Source organism: Marmota monax, unplaced genomic scaffold (genome assembly GCF_021218885.2).
Source record: "Marmota monax isolate L192 unplaced genomic scaffold, Marmota_monax_Labrador192_F-V1.1 WCK01_AAM20220418_F8-fsc00088, whole genome shotgun sequence".
Lineage (NCBI taxonomy): Eukaryota > Metazoa > Chordata > Mammalia > Rodentia > Sciuridae > Marmota > Marmota monax.
In genome coordinates, this window is record NW_026694492.1 from 3,866,499 (window position 1) to 3,890,934 (window position 24,436).

At 37.3% G+C, this 24,436-nt stretch overlaps 1 protein-coding gene across 3 annotated transcripts in view; it reads left to right on the plus strand.

The window, feature by feature from the left end:
- Positions 1-24,436, plus strand: part of Rab27b (RAB27B, member RAS oncogene family) — a 138,401-nt gene that overhangs the window by 63,863 nt on the left and 50,102 nt on the right. The window contains exon 3 of one of the 3 annotated variants that reach the window (XM_046419485.2): positions 15,334-15,680. The exons of 1 other annotated variant lie outside the window; for it this stretch is intronic. Coding sequence is in view for 1 of the 2 variants with exons in the window: in XM_058571339.1 (XP_058427322.1) it covers positions 20,923-20,924 (2 nt within the window). In the remaining variant the exon portion in view is untranslated. Of the gene's footprint in view, positions 1-15,333; positions 15,681-19,676; positions 20,925-24,436 lie in introns of those variants that run through there. One more of the 3 variants, XM_058571339.1, reaches the window with a different exon arrangement.

Genomic DNA, 24,436 nt, shown 5'->3' on the forward strand with positions numbered 1-24,436 from the left:
TAGAGAAGAACCAGGTACTGGAGCACATTAGAAATCTCTGTTAGTCAACCACAAATAAAAAGGCCATGTACCAACCTGTTCAAACAAAGTCGACACACTAATGAATATGTTATAAAAAATTAATTTATGGCTGATCATGTAGTTCTTTGTTGACCAAACTAAATCAACTTATTATTTCTGCACTACAGTGAAAAATGTAAAGTGACTATTATGCATACACACACAGACATAATATGCCTTGCAAAGGTGATACATACAGTTGAACACTCCCCACCTCACCGCTGCTAAGATGAGGTCACTTCGAACAGAGGCAACCAAGTGTCCACAGAAGAACTTTTCCTAAGGAAAGAAAGTTTATCAAGCAATTAGTACATAAGTTCTTTGGTGTGAATTTTCTCAATTATATAGTAGCTTCATAGATTTATTTTATTTTTGAGTAGTTTTCCTAATTTCTCTTTTGGTGGATTCATCGCTGATATATAAGGATCCATTTGATTTATGGGTGTCAATTTTATATCCTGCTGCTTTGCTGAATTCATTTATTAGTTCTAGAAATTTTTTGTGGAATTTTTTGGATCTTCTAGATATAGAATCATGCCATCAGCAAATAGTGATAGCTTGAGTTCTTCTTTACCTATTGGTATCCCTTTAATTTATTTATTTTGTCTAATTGCTCTGGCTAGAGTTTCAAGGAGGATGTTGAATAGAAGTGGTGAAAGAGGACACCCTTGTCTTGTTCCAGTTTGTAGCGGGATTGCTTTCAATTTTTCTTCATTTAAAATGATGCTAGCCTTGGGGTTAGCATATATAGCTTTTACAATGTTGAGGTATGATCCTACTATCCCTAGTTTTTCTAGTGTTTTGAACATAAAGATGTGCTATATTTTGTCAAATGCTTTTTCTGCATCTATTGAGATGATCATATGATTCTGGTTTTTAAGTCTATTAATATGATGAATTATATTTATTGATTACTGTATATTGAACAACCCTGCATCCCTGGGATGAATCCCACTTGATCATGGTGTACTATTTTTTAATATGTTTTTGTATGCAATTTGCCAGAATTTGAGAATTTTTGCATCTATGTTCATCAGGGATATTGGTCTGAAGTTTTCTTTCTTTGATGTGTCTTTATCTGGTTTGGGTATCAGGGTAATATTAGCCTCATAGAATGAGTTTGGAAGGGTTTCCTTTTGGAAGGGTCCTCCTTTTCCATTTCATGGAATACTTTGAGGGGTATTGGTGTTAATTCTTCTTTGAAAGTCTTGTAGAACTCCGCTGAGAATCCATCTGGTCCTGGGATTTTCTTGGTTAGTAGGCTTTTGATGGCATTTTTTATACATGAAATTGATTTGTTTAAATCATGTGTGACCTCCTCATTCAGTTTGGGTAGGTCATATGTCTCTAGAAATTTGTCGATATCTTTGATATTTTCTATTTTATTAGAGAATAAATTTTCAAAATAGTTTTTAATTTTGAAAATTTTGACCATGGCCTAGGTCAGCCAAATTGCAGCCAACCACAGATCAGTAAGCAAGAGAATAGACCTTGGTTTTAAGCCACTGAAGTTAGGAGTAATTTATTATAACTCATTATTTCAGAAAAAAGCTTAGCTAATGCAAAATTCAAAGCCAAGTGTTTGGGGGCAAAACTGCTTGGAAATGCTTTAGTGAAATAGATGCAATTGATTATGAATTAATTATGCACTCCAGCACAATTCCATATTTATTAAGCACATATCTACATGCAAAAGACTATACCAGACACCATTTAAAAATTAAGTATGAATATTATTGAACAGATCCTACAGTAAGATTGATTTCTTGGTAAACAGAACTGTCTTTACTTAATGGCTATGTAGAGAACATGCCCATTCATGTAGAGGTAATGGTCTTCTGGATTACACTGATTTTGAAAAAGGTTAGAAAATTATGTTTGGTTTATCGCCATACCAATCCAAACTTGTATAATCTCAGAAATGCATCAGGGTGGGCCTTGGTTAGAACTTGGATGAAAGAAAGTCATGCTTAACTATTCGTTAATAATTAAAATAATCACAATTTTAATCTTCTGTCTAGAATAAGTTGACATTTTCAGAACGATTTATCTGAAAATATTGTTGAAAATACCCATTGTGAGGAAAAGTAACATCTTCATCTATAAATAGAAGAACAAGAGCCCACCATGCAGCTCACACTGAGCTAATTAGAATGGGAGGGGGGAGGAGTTATAAAATGATGATGTTTTGTTTTTAAGGGGTTGATCTTTAAGCCTAGCTTTATTTCTATGTTCCTTGTCTTGACAGCTTCATTGAAGTATAATTGACATATAATAAACTATACCTAATTAAAGTGTACAGTTTGATACATTTTGACACATGAATATACTCACAAAACCCTCACAATCAAGATAGTGAGCATATCATTGTCATCCCTTAAGTTGCCTCCTGTCCATCTGTAATCCCTCACATGCTCCCTTTTCACTTTGGGTAAAATTAAATTTACAGACTGTATCATGGGGCCTGCCATTTATATGCTCCTAATAAATTCAGTTAAACAAAATTTAATTCTAGGGAACACTGTGCTTCCATGCTTAAATATTTATCAAAAATGTCAAAGTGCATTTCATCCATAGGACCCTAGAAGTGGTCATTATTATTATGCCTTTTATGTTATACAAGAGGCAAAACAAGTAAGTAGAGAGGTTCCGAAAGTTGTCTGAGCTAATAGAGTTCTGAAATTCAAACTCAGGACCTCATAAAGTTTGTAGGTATTAAATGACTGTTGAATGAATGACTGAAAAAAAAAATCTGAAAAGCTCTGTGAACCCTGGACCTACTGTTGTAAACTCCTTGAGACCAGGAATCATGGCTTTCATATGAATTTTGCTATTAAACACTCTTTGTATCTTCAGCTTAATTTTCCATTATTTTTATGGAGTTGGTGGTCAATAAATGTTACCTGGAATTAACACATTTTATATGTGAAGAAAATGAACAGCGATTATAATCTAGATCATTGTGTTACCTCTCAGTTAGCCTTCCTGGTCTCATCACCCATGAGTCACTCCAGAGAAACAAGTTTTCTAAACTGTTTGGTGGAAGAGGAAGTACTCCTCCTCAGGATGTTCACTGATTTCTATATTTCAATTTCCTATCACCCAGTACTTTCTGTAACAGCTGGTGTGTTCAAGTGCTCAGTGTACCCATGGGTCCTGGGTGAATCAGCCATTCTCCATTTCCCCCAATGCAGGGCCATGGTGTAAGTTTCTTCTACTCTGCTAAGATGATAAGCACTCTTTCAGGTGTTTGTCAGTGTTATAGCTTTTGCACCTTTCTCTTGCTATTGTCCTTCTGGGTGAATGCCTTTTATTTATTTATTTTTTAATTTATTGTTTTTAGAAATACATGACAGTTGGGTGTACTTTGACATATACATACATGGAGTGCAATCCATTTCAATTAGGATCCCATTCTTGTGGTTATACATGATGTGGAGTTACGTGGTTGTGTGTTCATATATGAGTGCCTTTTTAAGTTCCTTCATTGCTGTATTTTGGAGTTTCAAGATGGAGAGAAGGTAAACAGTTTGCATTCAGCAGCATAACAGGATCTAGGTAACATTTAGATCAAGATTGACAGAAATGAGGCTGTCAGTTGCCATGGTCACTTCTTTGTCACACACAATTATATTTCCTCACACATAGAACACTAGATGAAGATCTACAGATGTTCTGGGAAAAAAAAATAATTTTAAGAGGTGTTCTTTGAGTGAAGAAATTGTATTGCCATATTACTTTGGATGAGACAGGCTAAATAAGACTAAAGAAGTTTCATTACTTTGGAGATTCTAATGTGTCAATTCTCATTGTGAATTTCAAGAGGCAGTAGCAGAAGCAGCATTTTTCAAAGTAGTCTCACTGGAACCCTTTTTATGCATACACCATTGTCATTACCTCTCAGATGTAGTAAGTAACCTTGGGAGAGAGTTTGGAAAATTCTACTCTACTTGATTGCTTTCACATTTCGAGTTACTAGGACTACAAATCAAGTATTAAAGACAGTTTAGGAATTAATTTTGTTATGAAATTTTTATATCTAATGGTTTAAATTAAGGAAGAGCTTAATCTTTGGTGTAAAGAAAACAAAATACATGCACACATGTACATATATTCATACATACATATTTATACTTGCAAAATGTGACAAATAATACTATTGCTATAAGAAATACTTGCTGTAGCTCAGTGGTGGAGCACTTGCCTTGGGTGTGTGAGGTACTGGGTTTAATCCTCAGCACCACAGAAAAGTAAATAAATAAAGATAGTGTACCAACTACAGCTAAAAAAATTAAAAAACAATCCTTGCCATCTTCTTGATGCAAATAATAATTCTAAGTCTTAGCATAGGAATTAGAATGAATAGACATAGAGTTCTTTGATCATTCTCTGCAATTATGCTCCTTAATTGACATAATTCAGAGAAGAAGCCAGATGTCATGGTACAGAAATAAATTCCATGTTCTCATGTTTCTCAGTCATGGCTTCTTTCTGTGGGACTTTATGGTTCTTGTAGATCACTGTGGCTCAAGAACACTGCAGCCCTAAAGGGTATTTCTGTACTCCTTTTTATATTCCATCTGCTTTTGAAAAAAGAAATAATAAAGAAGGAGGTTTTTTTGTTGTTGTTGTTTTGTTTTGTTTTTTACTTTCTCCTGTTGTTTATTTGAGGCAGAGGTAAAGGGACATTTTTTAAATACAATAGGTCTTGCCAAGTGTTGGACGTCATATTAGAACTTTTATATGTTTCATTTCAAAATTAAACGTCCATGGAGGATAGGTATCACTATGTCATTTTACATTAGATCAGCTTTTTCAGTAGGAGGGGAGGAAGATCTACATTTACAGACCCCACGTTATAAACCTCTCCTTGTTCAACACCCTCCTGTAAAACTATTTGTGATGTCTGTTCTCAGGTGGCTAAATGGGTTAACTCAGTTAAATTTGGGGGTATGTGCATTAAAAAGGTGACTTTGGTTTTAGAGTGGTAATATTTTATCTCGATTTTTATTCTATCAATGCCACCTACACTTGGAAAATAAAATCCTTGTCTTTTTGACTTCAGTAAAAGGAAATGGATATAGCTCACTCAGGAAATGAATATAGCTCACTCAAGAAGTGTATCCTGTCAGTGGTTAAAAAATTTTGAAATTAAAACGGTAGCCAGGAGAGTAATCTGCTTTGGATCCCTGAGTTGGTCAAATGAGGAGGAATCACTATTTGGGATTTAATTCTCCTTTTTGTAAAAAAAGTGTTTCCTTGTTATAACTAGAGCAGTACTCTCTTTCATTCTAGTTCCTTGAGTTAAATAAAAAATATTTCTCTCTCTCTTTCTCTTTGGAACCAGGGATTGAACCTAGGGGATTTTAATCTCTGAGCCACATCCTCAGCCCTTTTTATTTTTCATTTTGAGACAGGGTCTTGCTAAGTTGGTGAGGCTGGTTTTGAATTCACAATTGTCCTGTCTCCGCCTCCTGAGTCTCTGAAACTACAGGTGTTTGTCACCATGCCTTACCACAATCTTCTTCATGCTGAAACATGGACCAATTTATGTGAATTTTTAAAAAAGAATAGTCTTATTAAATGATTCTGTGTTGTAAATCTGAATATTTGACTGCTTTCCCAGTATAATGGCAAAGTTGAGCAGCTTCTGCAACCTAGCAGTTGCCCTGTGGCCTGAATATCTGAAATATTTTCTATCTGGCCCTTTACTGAGAAAGTGTATGTTGGAGGACATTGAATGAGGTGATGTTGGTCACGGTTAAATATTTGAATGTCTGTGAATATCCCTCATTGGGGTTGAAGGGAAGATGCTGTTATTGTGTGACTGGCATTTGGTTATATCGGTTTTTCTCAACTTTTATTTCACTGTCTCCATCTACTCTCCTCCATGTCCACCCCAAGAAGTTTTTTCAGACATTTACTTCCCCAAATTAATTTCCATACCACCATTATACTGTATATCTTATTTATGCACCACATGTGTATCTGTGCTTTATACATAAAAGCAGTACGATTATTTCATCCTCCAAGAACAAATTTTGCCTTCTTGGGGCTATACTGTTCCATTAAAAATGCATCTAGAGAGATGGAGCTTCTAATCCTCTTGCCTCTGGATCTACCAATAACTATGTACCTATGTACCTATGTACCTAACCATACAATCTGTTAGTCCTTACTCTGAAATCAATTCCATGATTAAATCAGACCTTCAAGGAGCATCATTTGCCAGTCTCTCACAAAAAAAGAACTATTTACCTATTTTTACTGAATTATAATTTGCTATTAATGCCATTCTTAAACTCTGATGGCCATTTTGAAAAACAACCTCAAGCAATTTGTTACGGTATTTACTATAAATTTACTGTAAGGCTAGCTTGTTCCATAGGACAAGTCCTCTTAATGAACACGGGAGAAATCTCTTGTTGACCTTAGTTCTACAATTGTATTGGTTTCTCTTAAGCAGCACATTTGTTTTCTTGTTATGGGAATAGTAAATCTTATCAATTTCATGGCCTACATGCAGCAAATGTAAATGATGTTAGAGAAAGGTTCTTTTTTTTTTTTTAAATAACTCTAACTTCTGACTTTCCTTCACATTCCTTATCACCTCCATGAAATTTCAATTTTATTTTAAGTTAATTTTACTAAAAATCAAAAAAATACACAAACGTGTACAAATCATAAACATACAACTGGATGAATGTCACAAAAAACAAACAAACAAAAAAGCCACACCTAGGTATCCAGCATACATGAAGAAATAGGACATCATCAGAAGCCCCTGTGTCTCTTCCCAGTCATGGTCTCCTGACCCCTGCAGGATAACCACCATCTTGACCTCTAAGCCATAGATTAATTTTATCTGACTTTAAAACTTATAGATATGAAATCCTCAGGTAATATTACTTTGTTGCCTGGATTTTGTCATTCAGCATTATGCTGATGAAATTCACTAATGTTGTTACACATAAGAACAGTTCATTCTCATTGCTCTATCACAGTCCATTTTGTGAATATACCTTATTTTAATATCTTATTTTAAAGTTTATGGACATGTAGGTTGTTTTCAGTTTGCAGTTATTGCAAATAGCCCTTACAAAAACTTCTGGTAAGCATATTGCAAAGTTTAAGATAAGCTATATCTTGACTATAGTTCAGTTTTCTATCAATGTCAAACCAGTCTGGACTCCTGCCACTTAAGCTGTCCACACCCTCACCAACACTTGATATTTTCAGTCCTTTTACATTGCAACAATTCTGGTAGATGAAACAATTCTCATTTTAATTTCTCTGATGACTAGTAAGAGCAGCTTTTCATGCATATTGGATATTTGGAAAGCCTATTCAGCTTACTAATCATTTTCTATTGTTATTACTTTCCATTTTATTTTCTTATTATATTTCATTATTATAGAAAAAAATGCAATGTCTTTCTGAAACAAATTGCTGTCTATGTAGACACACATACACACACACACACACACACACACGAAAACAATATAAAATAGGTGGCAAACCCAACACTAATCCAAAGCCTAAGTCTTTTGGACACAGACCCTTAACTTTTTGGTATTAAAAAGCTCTGAGGGCTAAGAGTTCAGTGTTATCAACAGCACCATTTTTATTGCAGAAAGAATATAGTTTATCTGTCCTAAGTCTGATGTTAGTGTAAATTCTCAGTGATCAGTTTTGCTGATTAAGCTTTAGCTAGTAACTAAAGGTCTTTGTGAAATTTACTAGGAGTAAGTTAAGTCCTTTTGAAAATGGGAAGCCTCATTCGAGAGATACAAGGAATAAAACATGCATATGTCCAGTGTACCAGGGAATTTTAAAAATTGAATAAATCTCTATTGATTTGTAAATATTTATACACTAAAGGAATCAGCTGGCAGTAGTTGCCTTTTTGGGTTAACTTGTTACTTGTTTAAAATATAATTTACTTTTTCTCCTACAGATTAGTGGCAAATTATAGTAGTTGTTCTAATTTATGGCTTTAGTAAAAATTAATCAATCGAGAACTAAGAACTCTTTAGTTAAGAAAGGACAGCACTAAACATAACTTAATGGATAAACCAATGAAACTCAATTATAGAAGAGAATGCATTTTATTTTCAGGGGAAATTTAAGAAAAAAATGGTCAAAGAAAATACTGAGAACTCAAGAAAATAGTAAAGAAAATTACAGGATGCAACATTTCAGAGAAAGGAATTGAATAAGAACTGTTGGTACAAAATGTAGAGATTTAAAGTCCTTCCTTCTTACCAGAAACATGATAGTTCTGAAAGTTATTCACTCAAATTTAATTTAAACTTCAAAAATTGATTAAATGCATTAAATTGAGATACTCAAAATGACAAACAGGAAGACTACATGTTTTATTTTGAGGATGAGTAAATAAATGAGATCATTATACGAGGCAATGAGATCCAAAAAAGTGAATTTTAATTTTTGAGACTAAAATGTATAAGTGTTTGGCTTCTGTGACATTATTAGGGACCTTAGTATTTCATTTAATAATACTAATTTACTAGCTAAGTAAAGCTATCATTATCATCAAAACATCTTCATTTTAATGTTTACATTTATTAAGTTTGAATATCTAATCCCCTAATCTTCAACCAGTTTAGTGAATGTAACTGAATTGTTTATGCAATGGCATGAATCCATCAACGTGAACATCTGTATTTACATGCCAAGGTGTTAAGTAGCAAGCTCCTCTGGAATCACTGTAGGGGGTAGAGATGGTTCCTTGTCAAGGCCCCAAAATACCATTTGTGCCTGCAAAAGCATTAGGAGGTCATTAAGGGCCTAGAAATGCTTTCTGGTTCCCAAGGAACAACCTGAGGAAAAAAACATTAATACCAAATCATATGACTCATGAAATCACAGAATATAATGCTAAGTGAAGTAAGCCAATCCCAAAAAACCAAAGACCAAATGTTTTGTGGTATTTTAAAATCAGCAAGTATATTTATGCCAAAACAACTGAGGGATTGGAGATGTATAGATAAAAAAACTTTATTGGATGAAGCCAGGCATGGTGATTACTTCAGTACTCCCAGGAACTGGGAGGATGAGGCAGGGAGATCTTTTGAATTCACCAGATCAAGACAGCATGGGCAACATAAAGAGACCCTGTCTCTAAAAAAAATTTTTGTACTGTTGTTAATAATAATAAAATGAACTATTATTTTATTTCCAATAATTCATTTTTATTTTATTTCTAACTTTAAAAACAGAGAAGTTTTAAGGATAGTTTTATCATGATAGTGATAGTCTAAAGGAGGAAGAAGATCCCAAACAGTGATGGCCAGTGTTGAAAGACCTTAGAGGAAAGATCAAGTCCAAGTTTGGGCTGTGTATCTTCCGACTGCTACAACTTTAATTTTGCGTCTGATGAGTTGAGGCCAAGGGTGTCCAGCAAAAGCCAAGGTGTTTCTGTCATTCATTTCTCTTCTGTTAAATAGTAGGAGAGGGAGTTGCCAAGGTCTACCTGCAAATGTGACACAAGGTCATGATGATTAATGTGAGGGTGTTGAAGTTCCTCTTTCTAATCTTCATCTAGAAAAATATACACATTTATGCTACTACACCTCAAGGAATTTTCTTTATGTGTTGTACACGTTTTTCCTGCAAATCACTCTTATTTTGAGAGCCTGATTCGCAATCCTTTGCATCATTTTCACAAACCTTTGTTTTCAACTTTAAATATCTTGGTTATGAAAAACCAGACAATGAAATATCAATCACAGAATGGATAAGAATCTATGCTCTACCTATATTCACACCTATATTACATATGTTGGTGTATGATGATATCTATGTGTAGTATATGTGTTGTCATAGTAACTTGTTGTCATAGTAACTTTCCTATATACTTAATTTTTATTAATATGGTTTTCCTTCTATTTCATGTTGTAATTGACATTGATTAAACAATCTTGTGATTGTAATTATGTCCACAATCATAGAATTTTGTCTTTATCAAGGGGTCTAATGTCACAGACAGAATTATGGTACACTCAACTGCTGTGACTTTTGGCAAAGTCAGAGCTCGCATTAAAACTGCATATGAACATTGCTCATCAAACTGTTTAGACCCTTCCCATAGCATGTTCCTTGCACACAGGAAGCAAGATTCAACTAAATTACTTCCATATCAAGTCCACGTGTATTTTCATTTCACCTTCTAAGACAATGAGATGAAATGAGGTTTAGGGGTGGATAGGTTATGACCTCACAATTGGGGAGATGTTCTGTGTACAATTGTAAGAATAATTCCAGTGGGAAAAACACGTCTAAAATAAATCTTAACTTGCTTCACATTTGAGGTAATTTGCTTAAGCACACCTATTTCTTGAAATTCCATCCTTGAAAGTGGTAGAACTGGCATGGCCCGGAAGTCCAGTCTTAAGACCTGTTAGTCATGCTGTGGGCTTTCCTCAGACCAGGGAGAGGTTGATCTGTGTCTGCGATTAGACAGACTTCACAGAACTGGCAATCAGCAGGTGGTGGAGACACACCTGTGCCAAGCCTGCTTTCCCTGCAATCCTGGGCAAGAGGTGGGTTAGTTTGGAAATTTCTGATCTCATCAGTGTAGGGGTCAAGTCAAGAGCAATCTTTAAGAGGCTTTTGAAGGATAAAAGGCACTATCAGGACCAAAAAGGCAGTGGTTCATGTTGCCAAGGACAAGAAAGAAAAAAATCAAATGCATTTGTTGTTCAAAGTTTTAAAATACTCATCTCTGTCTTCAGCCCTTTTATTCTTCCTTCGGTTCTCTACTGTATCCTTCATGCCTAGCAGAGAACCAGGCAAAATGTTTGCTGAATGGATAAATCATTGTGCAAATCTGTCAAATCTGTCTTCATTCTGCACCCTAAATTCACTTTCTTCACTGCTTGTAGGTTATTATATAAATTGAAGCAGATACTTTTAATAATAATAAAATGTAATGTTATGTCTCTGGAGCAAACATGTTTTGTTTCCATATGTATATTTTAAAGGTACTTACATTCATTTTATTTTTATTTAGGTAATACATTTCATAGCTCAAAATTAAATAGGATGTTGTTTTAAAGTTATTCTAAAGTGACTCAAGCTGGTCTCCTAAGCTCTGGTCTCAATTTCCACAGGCAAACATTTGACTCATTTAGTGGTTTCTTATTGTTCTTATGTATTTCTAAGTGGTTTGCTTGTCCTGCTATTTTTTATTTAGCAATCTTGCACATTAGTTATTTACTTTATATTATCATCATTGAGGATTTAGTTGTCTTATGTATACATAGGTACCGTCTTCACATAGTTTTATGGCAGTTTATAGTCAACCATTTTGTCAGTCTTCTCATTATTCTGATTATATCCACGTCTGAACGAAGCCGTGTTCTATCATATTTATTTTTCTCTCACAATGTTTTGTTTTTCCTGGAGTTCATAATGTCCTTCGAGAATTTATTTAGCATACGTTTTACCAACAGTAAATTATTCCAAATTGCCTCCAAATTATCTTTCAAATTGTGACAGAATAGTCTAATTGCTGTAACCACCCCAGAAATCTTGGAGATTTTATGCAAGTTTATTTCTTGTTCAAGCCATAGTTCAACAGGTGGCAGCTGGGATTTCTATGGATACAATCATTAAGAGCCACATTTTTTTTTTCCACTCAGCAGCTTTTACATTCCCTAGGGTCTTAGAGCTCTCCATTGCTTCTCTTCTCTGCATCTCATAAGGAAAGGGAGAAAGCATGGAGGATCTCTGGAGCCATTTTTTGGGCGTGGCCTGGAAGTGATGTTCCACACCTCTGCCCACAGTCTGTTCTAGTTTGTTGGATAGAACTCAGCTGGGTGCCCTCCACCTGCAAGGCACTCAAAAATGAAATCTACTGGGGTGTGGAGGAAAAAGAGAACATGGAATCTGGTGAGTGCTGCCAGTTTCCACCATTACAAAAAAAAATTATTGATAAATTTCAAATGCACAGGAATACCAAATAATCATTTTCTATCTTTCTCAGAGACATTCCCACTGCAAGTCATCCTCCTGCTTCTCTTTAGGACTGATTCACTGCCATTGTTCTGAAAAATTCCCTTTTCTGTCTCCAATGTTGGACTGGCATTTATTTATTTTCAACTCTTTTTTTTTTCTCAATTTATAAGTTTTTTGGGGGGGTGGGAAAGGGACTCTTCCTCAAAAATGGCACACAGGAAGAACATTTTTTGAGTCCTTGCATGTATAAATGTCTTATTCACACGGGTGACAGTATGTCTGGGAATATGATTCTAGGCTCAAAATAATTTCATTTTAAAGATGAAGAGGCATTCAAACAAACTTCTGGATCCATTATTGATCTTGAGAAATCCAATGTAATTTCTACTCTGTGTTTCTGGAAGACTTTTAGGTTCTTATTTTGTATTTTTGGGTTCTTATTATTGCAGAATGATGTATCTTGGTGGTTTTACTAATTAACTATTTAAGTTGAAATGTATTCACCTGGACTTTTAGTGGAGGTTTTGATCCCTAAAGTTCATGATCTTTACTTCTGAAATTTTAAAAGCATTGTTTTTTTTTAGTTAATTTCCCATTCCTTTCTGCATAAAAAGAACTCTTTTCTAGAACTTTCTGGTATTGCTGTTAGTCAATTTTTCCCTCTCCACTTTTTTTTTTCATAACCTTTAATTTTAATTTCCTAAATTTGTTACAACTTAATTTTCTATCCCATCTACACATGAGTAAAACTTTCAGTATATTGTCAATTTTTGAAGCTCCAAACTCCTGGAGGCTGAACTAAGCAGATAAAGGAATTAATTATTGTTGGTTGATTGCATGGCAGTGGGGAAGGGAACTCTGGGTCCAAGCATTCTGGAAACAGACATCTAACTGAATCCTTTTATTTACCCCATCACTTGGCCCTCTCTGTGCCATATTTCTGCAGCTGGGTTTTGCCAGGAGAAGTGTCTTGCTTCTTGCTGATACCCCTTCTGTGGACACATTGTATGTAATCTGTGCTTGATCAGGTACCAAGCATCCAACTGATTTAAATTCTTCAAAATATTCACTGTAATTTATTTTAACTGTCATGGCTCTTCTCCCTTTTTATTTTTCACTGTGGTATAAAAAAAATTTTTAAATTTTCATTTTGTGTGTGTATTAAATGAGTTTGAGGAAAGGGTAATTAAATGTGATTGACTGGCCATTTTTCACTAGAAGTCTGCTAAGTATATTTATATATCTGCGTACCTCAGAGCTGTTTTATTGAATTAGACAGAAATTACATCAATTTAATTTGTGCTACATAAACTCCAGGTACAGGAAAATTTTATTTTATTATTACCAAGACATGGGATGCATCCCCTTGTTTTTACAAACATTCAGAGTTTCTGATTCTGCTCTACCTCTAGTCAAAGTAACTTTTGTGAAATGACAAAATAATATTTCTCTCTTGTCCTCTACCACCTTGTCCTGGGCCTCCCTCTTCCCACAGGGAAGGAAATTTTCTGCCATTCTCCAGTGATGTCACTATGTTACACTAAGGGCTCTCAGAACAAGAAAGACAGTACTATATGTGACAAGTCACTCCACCAGAACTGTCCCTGCAAGAGCCAGCCTTACCAGGCAGGTGACACACTTATCTGCAGGGAGGGTGAGACGGAGAGCAGATAATAAATATGTGTGTTAGATTTGCTCATGGCAGGGACTTTTCCAGAAGTACTAAGGAGGCAGCAAAATATAGTGATCACATGAGCCCTACATTCAGAATAAGGAGACCCACATTCTACCTTTACCGACCTTCGTGATTCTGGGCAAGCTATTAGAACTTCCTCAACCTCAGTTTCTTCATTCTTAAAATGGGGACAATAAATATAACAGAGGCCTTGCCTATTTCTGAGCAATGTTGTAAAAGTCAAATGAGATGATCCATGGGCAAGGCTTTATGAACTCTATTGCATACAAGAAATAACTATTAGGATTAATGCAACTAGTGAACACATTAACTGAATAAGAATGTGAAATAATATTGTGAACACAGTCATTTTAAATCAATGCATTCACAGAAGAATAAAATCAAGGTTATATGTTTTTTTCTTTTATCTCCATTGGGGTGTACGGATACATACTTGTTCTATATATACATATTGTTGATGGAAAGCACAATGGATTTATCGTAACATTAGATTTCTAACATATGTATTTTGAAAATATACAAACTAAACTTTCTATAATTTCTCCTAGCAAATTCAAAAAAATTTTTATAGATGGTATCATGCCATGGAAGAATGGAGTAGATTAGGTACTGCTACAGCAATAAGCCTAGACAAATATCTGTAGAACTTCTTGTGTCAAGCACTTTCACAGTCATCTTACTGATATGAACTGGGTTACTCATTGTATTCCCCATTTGCAAGACAAACGCAGTCCAAAAAATAGAACAGCTTCCATAGGTTTCTAACAGAGTTGAGAACCTTCTGCGAGAAGGAACATTTTCTCTGGTTTTCCACTATTTCACTACCAATTGTATAGGCTTTGGTTTGAGGCTGTTCCTCTGTCCCTTCCACAAGAAATTCTGGGGAACATGCTTCCCAACTAACAGCATTAAGTCCCCAAATCACCCAGTCAGAACAGTTAAGCAATTTAAATTTCAACAATTATCTCATTGCTTACTAATAAAAATGCAAACAATAGGTTTGGAATATTTTTATTTTCTTCTCAGAGGAATAAAGCCATCATAATTACAGATATGCAACCTTGTGGTCTTACTTTTACCATGAGTCTGAAAATTAGGGAAATCAGAGTTATGTCCAAAATGCAGTCCCCAGCAGACCAGCCAGGATCTTTGCTTTGTGGATAAACCTGTAGTGTTCAGAACAGGACCTACCACGTAGTAGGTACTTAGTAAATATTTGTTCAATGACCGTGTGTGCTCATTATTTTAATAGTAACTTATTGATTTCTGCACTGATTTTAAGAAGCAAGGATTAGGTTGGTGAAACCAATGTATTCGTGTGCACACATTCTAACTTTTAAAATGCAATTTCTTTCCAATCCCCTTTTACTTCCCTGAGGCCTTCCTCTGTCCCCCACCCGCATCCCTGGCTCTCTCTGTATTTGTAGACACCCCTCGGAGGAGAGAAACACTCCAAGCGAGCGGTTCTCTCAAGGTGCCAGGGGCTCTTTGAATAGATCAGAGAAAAATAATGAATAAAAATGAGCTCGCCGCTCGGGCTTGGAGCCCACAGTGCGGAGAATTTAACCAGGAGCCAAATGCGTTTCTTATTGCAGCGGTTGAGTCACTGGCAAGATCTGCCTGAGGTGAGCCGGGCACATCCGCGTTAGGACTCGGAGACACGCCTTCTTCTCACACAAACCTCCCTGATCCAGTGGCCTCGGAGGACTCCCAGGGGTGGTGCTACCAGACCTGCCACTTGCAGTCCCGACTGGCAGGGGCTGGGGACCGCCTGGCTTTGGACCTATCCCGAGCCACAGGTTGGAAAAAGAAGGAGCCTTTCCTATGCCCGTCGCCCGGTGAAGCAGATCGTGCGTGGTGGCCGGTCCCGGAGCTGGGGACGGGAAAGAGACGTCGCTGAAATCTGACACCAGCCTCCTCGGCGCTGAAACTTCGCAGGCTGGTGAGTTGGGGCAGGCGGGCAGCGGCGGCTGGAATGCGTCCCCACCCACTCTGGGTATTCGGCGGCTGCGGGTGCCCGATCCCCGGGGAACCGCGACGCGGAGGGGAGCGCAGGCCCCGAGGCTGAGCCCGGCGTCTGCGGAGCGAGCGCAGCTGCAGACTGAGACCCTGGCACCGCGCGCTGCGGAAGCCCTGGCCAACTCCGGGTGGTTCTTTGTTTTGCTCTTTGCCTACCCGACAGCTGGTTAGGACAGAAAACCAAAACCCGGGGTCCAGGCACACGGGTCATGCCAATTCCCTCCCCTCTGTCTCTAAAAAACAGGATACCGATTAATCAGGATAAGGATGATGATGGTGTGTTTAGAGCTTCGTTGGGAAGAAGTGACTTAGTGAGGCCAGTCTGGCAAGTGAGAGGACAAAGATTTTTTTTTTCCCCCACTTCCTCGGGTGAATCAGCCATAGAGAAATCAGGAATGATTTCTGTGTTTCAATGTTTGGCTGTTACTTTTGAATTCTGATCTACGTGTTGCATGTACTATGATGTGCATACATGGGTGCCAGTGTGTGTGTGTGTGTGTGTGTGTGTGTGTCCCTTCAGATGGTCACAATAAACTAGCTTCCAAGATTTTCCCACCTGGTACATTACCTAGTTAAGCCCCCAAAGACTATTGAAGCAGGTGAGTTCTAAGCACAGACTCCATTCTTTGGAAAAGCTATGTTTTGGGTTATAACTGGTTAGAGCTGTCACACCTGTAAAGTGCTTAGCAGCATCTTTGGGAGTCCAGACCAAAAAGTAAGGATATAGGATTTCAGTAGTTTTAAAATGGTCTTCATTCTAAATAAATAGCATGTAGTTTCAAAGTTGTATGCAACAAAATTTGAAAGCTATAAATGTTGACATCTACATTTCCCAATATTTATATATATTTACACTTGTTCATAAGATGATATGTATAGAACATAAATAGTTTATAGTTATGAACTTCAAAAAGTAACAGAAGAGGTGGACTTTGCTATGGTGACATACTCAGGTATGCAAGCTTACTGCATTTTCAAGCTACTATGAAGTCCACATTATAGTTATAAAATGAAAGTCATATTAAGTTATACTCCATGTGTTTATAATATGTCAAAATACACTGTACTGTTGTGTATATCTAAAAAGAACAAATTTTTTAAAATACAAAGCCAAAAGATGCTCAAGTACTTGAAATTTTTTAAATATTCCCTTAAATGATCTGAATTAGGGATGATTTATTGCATACAATAGTAAAGCAATTATGTGGCTCATTTAGACATAAACAAAATGAGAGTCAAACTTCTCTTGTGCCACACTGCCACACCCCCCAGATAGTTTTTTTTTTTTCATATTTCCTAGCATAATCCCCTGCCCAGATGAGTTCAGCCACTCTTGAAGGCAAGAGGAGATGCCTTACGGATGACCAAAAAGGGTGATCTTGACTGGTAGTTTAATATTAATGAGGCTTTTCTGCTTAAGAATCAACTGTGGACTCCTGTACAATGTTAACATCACTGTTTTGAAAGGAAAACAAAACATTTCAGATGAAACCGGATAAGCCTGTTCTCATAGTGGCCAAGAAGGAATAAAGGGGATCTGTCAAATGCAAGCAAACCACAACTCTCCTTTCTCATGGGTCGTTTCTGAGCAGTCACATTTGACCTGATGGGAAGGTAACACTAGGAAAGTCATCTCATCTCCTTGGTGTACCACCCTGTACTAGAACTTCCTTCCACTTTCAGACTCGCTGCTCATTAGTTATCTGCTCTTCTAGGAATGTGAACATTGTCCCTAACCCCCAAGTGGTTCAGAACAGAAATCGGCTCTTTTCCCATCCTCCTTCTTGGACATTTTGGTTAGGTTTCTGGTCTCTCTGGTCAGTAGAGCATGAAATGTAGATCAACTATTCACATAAAGTTTGTGTCATGATTAATTCTGTTTCTTGAGTCGACTCATCAAAGCTGGTTAGCCAACAGTTCAGCTCTGAAGCAAGTAATTGTAATGTTGAGATGCAGGAAAACAATTACAATAGAAACAGGACAAGACAGATGTTTCCGATGGAGAGTAAGTCACTTTCTAAAAGATAGATGCTGAAGGGGGATGATTTTTTATTCATTAGTAGGAATATGTGGGGCTCAAGTTTATTCTGTAGACACAGGAAGCGTCAACATCATTGAGCATAACAAGTCTATTTCAAACTCTACATACGGAATTGAGGCTCTAACCTCGTTTGTTTCAGGTCCTTCACAATAATTATTCATGCTCTCCAAATATTAACCTTTATTCCCCAGTCCTCTTTAATTGACAGGCTAGATGATCAGTGATGTGAAGAGCACTCTGCTTAACAAATGGTGAAAAGAACTCTTCAATAAGTTCAGTCTTTTTAACCAAACAACTGCTCAATATACTGAGAAAAAACTATATTAAGTTGATTGTCCTTTTATTCAACACGTATTTATTAATAGTGTCAACAAGCACTATTCTGGATTCCATGTGGGACAAAAGTGGACAAAACAGACAACATTCCCTAACCCTATGGAGCTTACCTTTCCATGGGAGATAAAAAATGAATAAGATGAGCAATTAAATTGATGGTGCATTAGAGAAAGGTGCTAAGGAAAGAGACTAAAGAAAGACAGGCACACATCAACTGTCACTGTCAGAAGGCAAGGAGTGTGGGAAGGGTAGATCAGGTGCCCAGGGCAAGCCCCGCTGAACTTGTATTTTAGTATTGATCTGAACAAGGAAGAGAGTGATCCCTGTGGATGGGAGAAGAAGAACATTCCAGACTAAAGGATAGGAAGCAGGGGTTGCCTGGCACCTTCCAGGGACAGCAAGAAATTTGTGTATCTGGCTCAGACAAAGGGAGAGGTAAGGTCTGGAGAAGGGAGGGAAGGACAGTAATAGGGTCAGGTCATGGGGGCTTTGAAAGTCATAAAAAAATATGTTGGCTTTTGATTTTATCCTGGGTGAAATGAGGAAACACAAAAACACTGTGCTTTAGGTACAACCTGTCAAACATTTTTTAAGAAATACTTTATTGAGTATTCTATGAACTTGAATATTCCCCTAAGCACTGTGCATAAAGTAGATTAATAAAATATACTGGGATCTCTGCTATTGTGAAAATTACATTCCAGGGATATAAATAATTAAACAAATAAACGGTTCTATAAGTCTCAGTGTTGTTACGGAAAATATGTGAAAGAGTAAAATAATTCTCCAGGGGTGGAGGGTGACTATTTTTTAGAGTTTTATTTTATTTTTTATTGGCAGACAATAATTGTACATGTCTTTAGGGTACAAAGACATGTACAACTATTTGATGTTCAATATGTATACAGTTGGCCTTCTGTATTGGTGGGTTCTGCACCCTCATAATTAACCAACTGCGAATCAAAATATTTGAAAACAAACTACATCTGTATTGAACATGGACAGACTTATTTTTCTTGTCATTATGCTGTGGTTTGGATCAGGAATGTCCCCTAAGGCTCATCTATTGGAGGCTTGCATCCCAATGCAGCAATGTTCAGAGGTGAAGCTTTTAGGAATTGATTGGTTCTGAGGGTTGTGACCTCATCCAGTGATAAAAACTGTTGGAGATAACCCCTAGTTGAAGGGAGTGGGTCCTTGGGTATGTCCCTTGAGGGCTATATCTTGTCCCTGACTGTCCCACTCTTTTCTTTTGGACTGCCATGAGGTGAGCAGCTTTGTACTGCTACACCCCCACGTGAGGTTCTTCCTCACCACAGGGCCAGGGATAAGAGTCAAGTGACCATAGACTGAAACTTCTGAAACTGTAAACAAAAATGAATCTCTCCTCCTCTGAGTTGTTTTCGTCAGGTATTTTGTCATAGCTACAAAATAGCTGACTAACACACATTGTCCCTAAACACTGTAGTATAACAACTATTGTCATAGCATTCATATTCTATTAGGCATTATAAGTAATCTAGAAATGAGTTCAAGTACACTACAGGGTATGCATAGGTTCTATGAAAATGCTGTGCCCTTTTCTGTAAGGGGCTTGAACATCTATGGATTTTGGTATATGCATGAGGTCTAGGAACCAGTTCTTTCCAGAAACCGAAGGACAACTGTATATTGTGTAATGATCAAATCAGGAAATTTAGCATATCCACCTATCACCTCAAGCATTATTTCTGTGTGATGAAAGCATTCATATCTAAGGAAATGATCTTTCTGCAGAGATCTCTCTGCTTCCTTGAATACATACAGTGGGTTGTGTGCTGACTAGAGTAGACAGAAGGCTATTTCAGGAGAATGGAGAGGACAAGGGCATAGACTAGAGTGGGAACCGTAGTCCAGAAGAGAAGTATATTTCTTCAGAAAATATTTGAGGGAAGAGCTAAGAGGACTTGCTAATGAAGTGGTTAAGGGGTAAGTATGATGGAAAGAAAAGGTCAAAATGATCACCAGGATGCGTGGTGAAGATACTAGGTAGATGGGAAAGCCATGTTCTAGGATGGGTAGACGTAGGGAAAAGCTTTGCAAGGGAAATGAAGAATTTGTTTCCAGCCATTTGAGGTATTTTTAGGGATCCAAGTGGAAATATCCAACTGAGCTTTTGCATATATGAATCTGGGGCCCTTAGAGGAAGTCGTAGCTGAATATAGACATTTCAGAATCCACTGCCTTTGGATTCTGTTTAGAGCCATAGTCTTGGGGATATCACCTAGAGAGAGATTAGAGAGAGGGATCTTGCACAGAAGAGTTATTTAAAAGCCAGTTAAGTGGGCGGTAAATTACCAGAAGGCAATATCATCAAGAACTCAAGCCAGGAAGTTTTTTCTAAGAATGGTGAGTGTTGTCAGACATTTCTAGGATAAAGGACAAGGTGAAGACTGGGGCGTGGTGATTATGTGTGGCTATGTGGAATCATTAGCATCTCGGATAAGAAGGGGATGGAGTTCTCAAAATAAGATACTGAGAAATGGAAAAGAGAGAGACCACTGGAAAAACTCATGCGGTTACATGCAGGCTTGAATAAAATCCGTTTTTAAAACTGGTTTCTAGGACAGATCAGCATAGGAACGTACAGGGTGAAATGCTTGCACAGGTGTTCGCTGAGCTCCCAGCATGGCTTAAGGAAGACTGAAACCAGAATGGGTTGAAGTTTGGAAAACATTACTGAGAACCAAAGATTCTGTGAGCATTTGTACAGAACAACGCAGTGGCTAAGGAGGGGTCACTTATCATCATGTGAGTACATGCAAGAGAAAGTGAGTTTGTTCAGTTACTGTTCTGCTTCCCTCTATTTTTGTGTGTAAAAAAATGTGTTCAAAATTGAAGGATTAGATAACACTAAAGGAAAATTAAAATCCAAGAATGTGAAGGGATCTTCATGGCTGCAAGTAGCTTCTTTAAATGGGAAATAATAATGGTGGGAGTGGTCAAGAGGACTTGTGTGAGGAATTAGCATTTCAGCTGAGAGCTAAAGGATGTCTGGGTGCCAGGCAGGTGAAGAATCGGAAAAAAAAAACACACACACACACACACACAACAAGCAACTCACTGTTCAGAATGTAACCTGGCTTAGAGCTGGGCACATTCAAAGACTGAGAGAAAAGTATGGAGAAGAGAGTGGAAGGCAGGTGGCAGAGAGGGCCAAGGTAAGGTTGGAGACACCACTTGAGAAGTCACTGCAGGGATCAGATCAAGGAGGACCAAGAAGGGCAGCCACCCAAGACTTGTTAGTCACAGGCATTGTGAGATGACTGCTACTGGGAAACGGAATGACATGACCTTCAAACTCTCCTCCAAAGCTGTCAGCCTACAAATGTAAGAACACAATTTGTATAATATTGGATCACTATTATAGATCAAAAGTGAAGAACTGACAGTGAAAATTTATTTACAAGAAATAAAAGAGATCAATGTAAATTATGTTATAACTGCCATAAAAGCCAGTTTAAAGAGATTTAGTAAAGCAAAAGCAACATTTTTTAGTTGGTAAAACTATGTTCAAGAATACTAAGACCCACCGACATAATTTTGGAAGTGATTTCATAGAAGACAGATATAGGCTTATAAATTCGTATGATTTATGTCAACTAATTATTGTAGTCTATTATTAATCCAGTATTGTCAGTGCTGCAAAATGTATAGCTAAGGCTGTGACATACGGTCTGCTTAAGATCTTGATTTTCTCCTGCCTAAAATGAAAGGAATTACTGATTATTTTAGCATTCCTACTGTTTAATTCTAAACCTGGGGGACTTGCACTTCTTCAATTTTAGTTTCTTCTTTTCTTCATTCTTTCCATTTATGTATCTATCCACTTAGATAGAGATACAGATGTATCTATCTATGTGTATAAGTAGATATGTGTGCACTTGAGTATGTGTGTGCATGTATATGAACACACACACACACACACACATAAATTCTGTAAAGGAAGAAAAATTCATTTAAAGGGGTTTAGAAAGAAACTACCAGACTTTAGTTTTTTCTGTGGCACATAACTTATTTCTAATTATAGTAAATTGAGTGTCAACATCTTTTCTTGTTGCTTCCTTAACATTCTCAGAAAAAATAAAACTGCACATTAAATCTGACCTGAGGGATACACCAGAATAAGAATAATTAGAAAAAGTGAAATTGGTTTATGTTGTATTTGCCCTGCCTAACTTAGGAGAGATCATCAGAGCCTGAGAAGTTTATTGGAAAAGTCACTCAATACTCAGTTCATCTTATTTTCACAAATAACATGAACTGTTAGTTAATAGTTCTGGGCATGTCAAAACATTAAAAATCTATAATGAAGTTAGATTTTTCAAAGAGGAGGAGGAAAACCCCTGGGCATCTCAGTGCTTTTAAAAAAAATTAAATCCTTTTCTAATACCAGGGTTGCCACATATTGACTCAGGTACCTGCTTGAGCAGCTCCACCTCTGATTTGAGAAGTTTTCCCCAAAATGCAGGAGCGTCACAGCTAGTTTGCGAATTTCTTAATTCCTGGAGTGAACTAAAGATCTCTACCACGACTCACTATGTGGGAACTGTGGAAAATCAGGTCCCTGTGCTGTCCCTCTCCCTCCCTCTTTGATCTTCAGCTCCCTAAAGTTAGTAACACCAGCTGTATTCTCCAATGCTGCCTGTGAAGGTTTGCAGGTTACACTTCCATTAGATACAGTAGTGAAAGCCACACTGTCACACATAGCTTAGGGAAGATCACTGGATGCAGATGCTCTCACTGTGTAACTGAGGGTGAAACAAATCACACATGCTAAACAGACAGGCACCCCATGGGGGGACCTGTTGCTACTCCATCAGCTGGAAGTGGGGTGCCGGCTGATCAACGCCCCTTGATAGCACTAAGATGGATGAGCAGCTCTGGATTGTGTTTGGGACTGTGCTAGGGCCACCGTTACCTGCTGCTTATCTCGAAGTTGGCCCACACAGTCTCCCTGCATCTCCCTTGTTTGATTTTAATTTTCCACTTAGCTGCTAGGATAACCAAGCAAACAAAAGTAGAAAATGTAACTCGGTGAGTAGGGCTTCTGATGTCCTTAATTGGAGTACCCTCTCCCTGTCCCCAGTGTTCACAGAACTGATAAGAATTCATTCCATCTGAGGTTATAAAGAGTGTATCTTGATTTTAAAGGGCAAGGTGAAAGACGGAGCACGAGGACCTTGTCCAGTAAGTTTGGTCCTTCCTCCAGTAGAGAGAGTAACAGCAGCCTGCAGACCTAGTCCCCTCTGCAGACTCGAAAAGCCTTGGTGGCATCTGTTTCCTGCATGAGCTCTTGGGAAGGTCTTGAATTCTATCTTGTGGTTTTTTCTGTAAAATGATTCTATGATAACAACTGAGTAGTTGTTATCTGAATTTCCTCTGTATTATAATGTGCTTTCTAGTTCCCAACGGTATTTCTAATCAAGCTCGTGGTGCTGACTCTTTATAGCACTCATCTTTTCCAGATGCTTTGACTTTTAAAGTAGACCCAGTGCATGAAGCCAGAGACTCAAAAGATAGTTCCCCAATCTTCAGTTCCTGGAAGGTGTGTGATTAGAGCGATTTGAGTGAAGGTATAGCTTTGAGGTATAGCATAAGCAGCCTGGAACAGAAGGGTTGATTCTTAAAATCAGATGGGTGGATATTCAGACACCTAAGGAGCAAGGCTTGGCACCTTGAGAACAGAGAACTAATTGAAAATAGAAAGGGAACATTTGAAACTCATACATGTTGCCCATATATCTAAAGAAAGATGTATTGTTTGCACCACCATATTATACAATAGGTAGAAACATTTTTTTATCCTATTTTTCAGGAATCATGTTTTTAAAAAGTGCACAGGAATTGGAATAAAGGGGTTTAAGAATAGCTCAAAACTGCCTTCGAATCAGGCATTTTACACAGCAAACGTATGTTACAAATGGTTGCTGGATGAAAAAGATAAACATAACAAATTCAAGAATTATTGACATTCTTTAGGAGCATAAATTCTGACTATTTGTAGAATGGCATAAACTTTAAGGAAAATGTCAAGGTAGTTAAAATTAACAGTGGCATTTATTACAGTAAAAAGACCTGGTTACTATGTTAAACTTGCAGCAGCAATTTAATCTCCAGCAGAAATTTTTCTCTGTGTGAAGTTTTTAACTGAAAAAAATCATTCAGGCTGTACATAGGATCCGCTCTTAAAGAGCTTAGAATCTGGAGAAACATGTGCAGGTAATTTTAGTGTAACCCATCAGACTCAGTTCATCATTTGA